Source organism: Palaemon carinicauda, chromosome 36 (assembly GCF_036898095.1).
Source record: "Palaemon carinicauda isolate YSFRI2023 chromosome 36, ASM3689809v2, whole genome shotgun sequence".
Taxonomy (NCBI): Eukaryota; Metazoa; Arthropoda; class Malacostraca; order Decapoda; family Palaemonidae; genus Palaemon; species Palaemon carinicauda.
Genome location: NC_090760.1, coordinates 40162217 through 40170953, shown reverse-complemented (window position 1 = coordinate 40170953; position 8737 = coordinate 40162217). Strand labels below are relative to the sequence as shown.

Sequence of the window (8737 nt, the reverse complement as noted above, 5' to 3'; positions counted from 1 at the left end):
GTATGTGTATGTGCGCGAACACGCGCCAATGAATTCATGTATAATAAATCGATCTTCCATTTCAGTAAAGCTGTCACTGAAGTTATCTCATCAGCTCAGTCCCTCAAGGACCAGACCGGCGCGCCGTCATGTGAGGAGGAGGAATAGCCAGATTGCCCTTGAGGTCGACCCTGACGTCCCTGAAATCGGTTGCGACGGGCCTGTAGGAGCCGTTGAAGGCGTACGCCTGCTTGGCTTTCTTCGGCAGGAGCCAGCGACTCGTGGGAGCTATAAGTTCGGGTTTCACTTGCGTCAGGTCTTCGCTTCCTGTGAGTGACGGGGGTCAAGTGAGTAATCATGGTCTGGGAATCACAATTAATCAGGAATAAAAAGAGTTATGAAAATAGATAAATAAATAGATAAATAAATAAATAAATAATGCAAATCTGGATCTAGAATCCGGATCCAGTACCGGATCATCTCTAAAGTTAATTGAGTCGTCTATGGCCTGAGATCTATCTGTAGTGGAAGTTTCGTCAAAATCTGCCGATTTGTTTTGATGTAATCTTTAAAATTGTGAAAAATGACAATCCGGATCTAGAATCCGGATCCGGATCAGGATCATCTCCAAAATTTAATGGGGTCCTCCATGACCTAAGCTCTGTCTAATGTGAAAATTTCGACAAAATCAGTTGGGTAGTTTTGACGTAATCATGTCCACAGACACAGATAAGTAAATAAAAAAATAAATAATCCTGTCCACAGACACAGTCAAATAAATGAATAAATAGTCCTGTCCACAGATACACAGACAAATAAATAAATGAATAATCCTGTCCACAGACACAGTCAAATAAATGAATAAATAATCCTGTCCACAGACACACAGACGAATAAATAAATAAATAATCCTGTCCACAGACAAATAAATAAATAAATAATCCTGTCCACAGACACACAGACAAATAAATAAACAGATAATCCTGTCCATAGACACATAGACAAATAAATAGATAAATAGTCCAGCCCACAGATACATAAACAAATAAATAGATAAATAGACAAACCGACTCGAAAACATAACCTCCTTGGTGTAGGTAACAATAGGAATGAAGAGTAATTGGGATATCAGTTATGAGAAAAACATGAACATATAGATGAGTGACTGCACAAAGGGACAAGCAGAGAGAATTGGTAATAAATCAGAACAGGAGGATAAGAGAGACATGTACCAACCGTGTGTCACACAATTGTACATAATTCCTTTTGTATATATTATGCTTGTATCTTCGCTCTTCCCTCGCACTAAAACGAACATGAAAATTCATGTCTGCTTTTCTCCTCTGTAACATTGTCAATATTTGAACATGAAAATTCTTGTTGCTTTGAGATTTTGTATATAAAGGAGAGTGTTCTTTAATAAAGAACTCAGTTGATTGCATCCTGCCTTTGAGTCATAACCTCTCTCTCAGCACCGTCACATTGGTGACCCCGGAAGTCGACTCGCTCCCACTGCCTTCCACCCCCACCTTCCTCGCCCCTCCATTTTTGGTATTATGACGGACTCTACTACAGCAGTTGGCGCTGTGGCCACCCCATTGAAACTTTCACCGTTCGCCAGCGGAGAGGCATTTGCTTGGTTTCAGCGCGCAGAAGTCCAGTTTCGCATCAACGGCGTGACTCGCTCCACCACCAAAGCAGATTATGTTCTCGCGGCGATACCCGAGGACACCTTCCCGGAAATATCCGACTGGCTTTGTGAACAAGGAGACACACCAATAGCGTATGACTCCCTCAAAACATACCTTCTGCAGCAGTACTCGCCGTCGCCAGCCGCCCGTGTAGCAAAGCTTTTTCAGCTCTCGCAACAACCGTTGGGGGACCAAAGGGCTTCGCTTGCCCTCAGGGAAATGACCAGTATCGCTCGCCTTCAACCTTCCGCAGACGGCTCTCCTCATGAGGTGAACCTACTTCATGCCCTTTGGATACGCCGTTTACCCGGACCTATACGCGCTGCCATACCCGACGTCGATAGTTTACCCATAAAGGACTTGATGACCAAAGCCGACGCCCTTATGGACAGCCACTTCAAGACCTCCATCAACGCCTCCACCCCTACGAAGAGGATGCCTATTCAATGTCAACTGAAGCTGACATGAATGCCGTAGGACATACACGCCCACACCGTGACGTGCCGAAGCAGAGACAAAGCCGCCCACCACCCACCAATCGCTCGCGCCCCAACAAACGACTTCTACAGCCACTTACTACCTCCCATACGCCGCAGTTTTGCTACTACCACTTCAGATTCGGGGCAACTGCGAAGAAATGTGCCAAGGATTGTCAGTGGCCAAAAACGTGTAAGTAGGCCATCGCTCGTGGCGGTGGCCTCCCGTGTTTCTAATCTTTTCTTTTTACAGGATGCAGGAATGGGCGTGCGATTTTTGGTAGACACGGGTGCTTGTCGTTCTCTTTTGCCAAGGAAACTCTTCAAGACACGACGTAGTCTGTCTACATCTGCCGACGTCTGCTTGGTAGCTGCCAACGGATCTGCGATACCCACCTACGGTTACGAGAACCTCACATTATCGTTCGGAAACGGTAAATTCAATTGGAAGTTTCTCGTTGCTGAAGTCACCATGCCAATCCTCGGTGCGGATTTCCTCTCTCATTTCCACCTTCTGGTCGATGTCGCCCACCGACGATTGGTCAACGCAGACTCGTACTTGTCGACACCTCTTCAACCCACCCCCTCTAACCTCGCTCTCCACATTAGCGCACCCACGGATGCCTACGCCCACCTCCTCACTTCGTACCCGGAAGTTTTCCGTCCAGAACTTCGCCAAACGCCCACGGTTCCTGCCAGGCACGGTATTTATCACCATATCAAGACGATGGGACCCCCAGTCTTCGCAAAATTCAGACGTCTGGCACCGGAACGATTGGCAGCCGCCAAACAGGCGTTCGCCAAAATGGAGGAATGGGCCTTTGCCAAAATGCCTCCAGCCCATGGTCGTCACCCTTACACATCGTTCTGAAGAAAGACGGCTCCCTCCGTCCGTGCAGGGATTACAGGCGCCTGAACATGCAAACAGAACCGGACCACTACCCCCTCCCAAACATTGCCGACGTGACCTCCTACCTGCACAAAACAAAGGTTTTCTCTACGCTCGATCTCCTGAAGGGGTATTATCAGGTGCCTATGAACCCAGAAGACATCCTCAAGACTGCCATCACCACTCCATTTGGTACATACACCTTCAATTACTCCTGTTTTGGCCTTCGTAATGCTGGGGCCACGTTTCAACGTCTCATGGATGGCATCTTAGGGGACTTCCCTTTCTGTGTATGTTATGTGGACGACATACTTTTGTTCTCCTCCTCAAAAGAGGAACACCTCCGTCACCTGCGCATCGTGCTCGACCGCCTGCAACAAAACGGCCTTGTAGTCTGGTACGACAAGTGTACCTTTGGCGCCAACGAAGTGTCGTTCTTAGGGCACCGCATCACTCCTGAAGGTGTCCACTCTCTCCCTGAGAAGGTAGCAGCCGTTCAGAACTTCCCCGTGCCCTCGACCGTCAAAGCTCTGCAGGAATTCTTGGGCATTATCAACTATTATCACCGTTTTCTGCCAGCCATTGCCGCCACTCTTGCTCCCCTCTACGCCTCCCTCAAGGGCAAGTCGAAGGACCTGAAGTGGAGTCCCCTTCAAGATGCAGCCTTCTGCAATGCAAAGAAGGCCCTATCAACTACTGCGGCTCTCACTTTTCCTATCCCACATGCCCCTCTCCTTCTCTCCACCGATGCCAGTGATGTCGCTATTGGTGCAGTACTTGAGCAGGTGGTCAACGGCTCGCCCTGCCCATTGGCCTTCTTCAGCAGAAAACTGTCCAAGGCAGAATCGGGTTATTCTACCTTCGATCGAGAATTGCTGGCGGTGCACTTGGCTGTCCGTCACTTTCGACATTTCTTAGAAGGTACGCCCTTCGTCATTCGCACAGACCACATGCCTCTGGTGCACGCCTTTACTCGACAGTCTGATGTCTGGTCCGCCCGGCAACGCCGACATCTCTCCGCCGTGGCTGAATACAATTGCACCCTTCAATACGTCCCTGGGAAAATGAATCCCGTTGCCGATGCCCTGTCAAAAAGCACGTTGGCTGCCGTTCAACTGGGATTGGATTACAACGCCCTGGCTGAAGCCCAACGACAGGATCCAGAGTATCAAGCATGTAGGACATACTGCACGTCCCTCCGTTGGGAAGACTTTCCCCTCGAAGACTCTATCACCACCCTCCTCTGTGACGTCAGTACTGGCAGACCGCGACCTTGGATTCCTGCTCCCATGCGCCGAAAGGTATTTGATTTCATTCATGGCCTTTCACATCCCTCGTGCCGTTCTACTGCACAGCTGCTGAAGGCAAAGTTCATTTGGCACGGCATTTCTAAGGATGCTAAGGATTGGGTCCGCGCCTGTACTTCTTGCCAAACTTCCAAAGTACATCGACACACGGATTCAGGAGTGGGCACCTTTCCTCAACCTCAGCGTCGTTTCGCACACATTCACATCGTTACCTGTTTACCATCATCGACCGCTCCACTCGTTGGCCTGAAGCCATTCCCATGGAAACTGCAACGTCCGCCTCATGTACATCTGCCTTACTCTCTGGATGGATTGCAAGATTTGGTATCCCTGAACATATTACTTCTGACAGGGGAACCACTTTCACCTCTCAATTGTGGACATCATTAGCGAATCTCCTGGGCATCACCCTACATCAGACAACGGCCTACAACCCCACTGCCAATGGAATGGTTGAACGTTTTCATCGCACCCTCAAAGCAGCTTTGATGTCCCGCTGCAAGGATTGCAACTGGTTTACTCAGCTTCCCTGGGTCCCTCTGGGACTAAGGACCACTCCTAAAGACGCCCTCGACGTCTCGGCAGATGAAATGGTGTATGGCGACCCGTTGGTCGTCCCTGCCGAATTTTTTCCTTCTACAACCTCCTCCGACGATCTCCAGCGCATACGTCTCGTCGTGGGAAAATTTACTCCATGCCGCCAGACTTACAAGCCCCCAGCAAAGCATCACATACCAACAGACTTGCACTCTAAAACGCACGTCTTCCTACGCAATGACACTACCAAGCCACCGCTAACGCCCCCTTACACGGGCTCTTTCCTTGTGATCCGACGCAGTCCAAAAGCATTCCTACTAAACATTCGTGGCAAAGAAGACTGGGTCCCCATTGATCATCTAAAACCTGCTTATCTCCTGCCATATGACCCGCCTACAGTTTGCCTCTCTAGATCAGGGCGCCCTATTTAACTTGTACAGTATGTCATTTTTAGGGGGGGGGGGGGAGCCATGTACCAACCGTGTGTCACACAATTGTACATAATTCCTTTTGTATTTATTATGCTTGTATCTTCGCTCTTCCCTCGCACTAAAACGAACATGAAAATTCATGTCTGCTTTTCTCCTCTGTAACATTGTCAATATTTGAACATGAAAATTCTTGTTGCTTTGAGATTTTGTATATAAAGGAGAGTGTTCTTTAATAAAGAACTCAGTTGATTGCATCCTGCCTTTGAGTCATAACCTCTCTCTCGGCACCGTCACAGATAGTAAGGAATGACAGTGGGTTCGTTGATCTGTAGAGACGTGTCAGAATCTGTTTAAAACCAAGTGCACTCCTATATCGGCCATTTCTTGCTGCGTTAAATATAGCCCCTAGACTTTCTTTTTACTCAACTGAAGTAGGTAACTGCTGTATATATAGCTGGGTTTACTGGAGGGCAGTAGGTATGGAGGGATCGGTATGAATAAGTATCACACCACTAGCTCAGATTGGAAGAATAGTTTGATATATATATATATATATATATATATATATATATATATATATATATATATATATATATATATAGATAGATAGATAGATAGATAGATAGATAGATGTATAGATGGCTATATATATATATATATATATATATATATATACTGTATATATATATATATATATATATATATATATATATATATATACTATATATATATATATATATATATATATGTATATATAATGTATATATATATTTATATATATATATATATATATATATATATATATATATATATATATATGTATGATATACAGTATTACATATGTGTATATACTGTATTCTGTACATATTTTACATATGTTTATGACTCACATTAAGTATGCAGTATACTATACAGTATATATACGTGGTTAAAGGGCTTGTGCATTGTCATGATCAGCAAAGCTGTACTATACTCAATTTTTTTAATGAGGCGCATTTGCACCGACTTGCAGCGGTGCCCTTTTAGCTCGAAAAAGTTTCCTGCCATCTGATTGGTTAGAATTATCTTGTCCAACCAATCAGCGATCAGGAAACTTTTCCGAGCGAAAAGGGCACCCCTGCGAGTCGGTGCAAATTTGCCTCACTAAAAGGAATTGACTATAGTAAGGGCCACCCGTATTAGGGTGGTTTTCTGTGAGCGATCAGACGAGAATCTCCCAACATTACTAATCCACTAATGGAAACTGGCTGAACCCCCTATACAGCTGGTTGGTTGAACAGAAGTGATGTTACAGTAAACTTTTCATTTACGGTATACTGTAAGAAGCCAGAACAGTAGTGGATCGAAAAGACTTGTATAAAGTTACATGCATTTATTATCCCTCTACACGTCATCCATTATTTTCTCAGCTTTCCGAACTATATACGTAAAAGGGAGAAAGGTTTGGTAAACGCAGGAAGCAGGAATGGCTCACATCTTAGTTTAATCACCTCCCAATGCCTGGTCTGAATGCCAGGCTTGCTTCAAATATCATTTTCCCTTCTGCTTTCTATCTTAAGAGATTGTAACTAATCTAGTTACTTATTGCTGAGTAATATTTTCTTTTCTAATTTATATATATATATATATATATATATATATATATATATATATATATATATATATATATATATATACAGTATATATATATATATATATATATATATATATATATATATATATAAATATATATATATATATATATAACAACAAAAACAAATGCTGCCGTTTCTAATCCAATGCAGGACAGAGGCCTCAGACATGTCAACTCATGTCTGGGTTTAGGCCAATTTCCATCATCACGCTGGTAGTGCGGAATGGTGATGGTGGGAGATTTTCGTCTGATCGCTCACAGCAAACCAACCTAATATAGGTGGCCTTGACTAGTACAGTTTTGCTGATCATGACGATACACAAACCTTTTCATAGACATACATATATATATATATATATATATATATATATATATATATATATGTATATATATATATATATATATATATATATATATATATATATTATATATATATATTATATATATAAACACGAAAATGACTAATTGCTTACCTGTGATAAATGTCACGACAAGACCGATTACAATGCAGAGAATCATCCCCATAGGAGTATAAAGGGTGTATGATATACCGTAAACATACATCATGGGCCATCTGAAATGAAGAAATCAAAATCAAAATTCTATGTCCATGCATCGTTATAATTGTTCTCGAAGTTGTTATCTTTGTCTTTATAATAACCCATAATTATCATTTCTATTATCTATTATTATGCTATTAATAAAAATACTATAAAGTAAAGAGAAAAAAAGGACTAAAATTGTTATCATTAGATTTATAACAACTCATCATTATTATTTCTATTACCTATTATTATGCTATTAATAAAAATACTATAAAGTAAAGAGAAAAAAAGGACTAAAATTGTTATCATTATATTTATAACAACTCATCATTATTATTTCTATTACCTATTATTATGCTATTAATAAAAATACTATAAAGGAAAGAGAAAAAAGGACTAAAACTGTTATCATTAGATTTATAACAACTCATCATTATTATTTCTATTACCTATAATTATGCTATTAATAAAAAAATACTCTAAAGAAAAGAGAAAAAAGGACTAAAACTGTTATCATTAGATTTATAACAACTCATCATTATTATTTCTATTACCTATTATTATGCTATTAATGAAAAATAATATAAAAGAAAGAGAAAAAAAGGACTAAAACTGTTATCATTAGAATACTGGAAAAGAATAAGTGCTGAATCCCGGATTAATCATGAAAGGTAGAATGGATGGAAGCCAGCCGTCCATTACTATCGAGTCCTTGGCTCAAAACATGGAAAAAAAAAAAAGAGAGGAGCTTTTAGGGATAAGATTTGAGTGACAGGGTGGGAGAGTGATGGCTAAAGAGATAGAAATGAACTGGATGGAAAATAAATCCTATTTTTAATGTAAGAAAAAAACTGTTTTGACGTCATGATATGAATGAAAAGAGTAAATTACAGCAAGTTGTGCATCATATATAACAAGGATATTAGACAGAAAATAAGAAATAGCATAAATGGCTGCATAAATGAGGATGGGAGAAAAGGAAACGATAGAAGAGGACGAACGAGACAGCTGAAGACTGAAGGGTAAAAGGAACGGAAGCCTAAAAGCCTGATAGGGAAGGCTAAGGTAAATGCGTGAGCCAGGGGAAGGTGGGTAATGGATCCAAAAGGAAATACAAGTAAAAGCTCCTTCTTGCATTTCGATAAGACACATCTGGATAAAAGACGGACGTCGTTTGGGGGACTTAAGGCGAAAAAGATGGGACTTTGACTGACATAAAGGACGCATTAAGATCTAAGTGTTAAGGAAG

The 8737-nt window shown here is 42.0% G+C and overlaps 1 protein-coding gene across 1 annotated transcript in view; it reads right to left on the bottom strand.

Moving 5' to 3' along the window:
• LOC137628416 (sodium-coupled monocarboxylate transporter 1-like) overlaps positions 1-8737 on the bottom strand; it is a 45163-nt gene continuing 36426 nt past the window's right edge. Inside the window, exons 11-12 of the mRNA XM_068359568.1 lie at positions 7417-7517; positions 1-306 (exon numbers count right to left, since the gene is read on the bottom strand). Of these exons, the coding sequence (XP_068215669.1) occupies positions 104-306; positions 7417-7517 (304 nt within the window). The 3' untranslated portion in view covers positions 1-103. The remainder of the gene's footprint in view (positions 307-7416; positions 7518-8737) is intronic.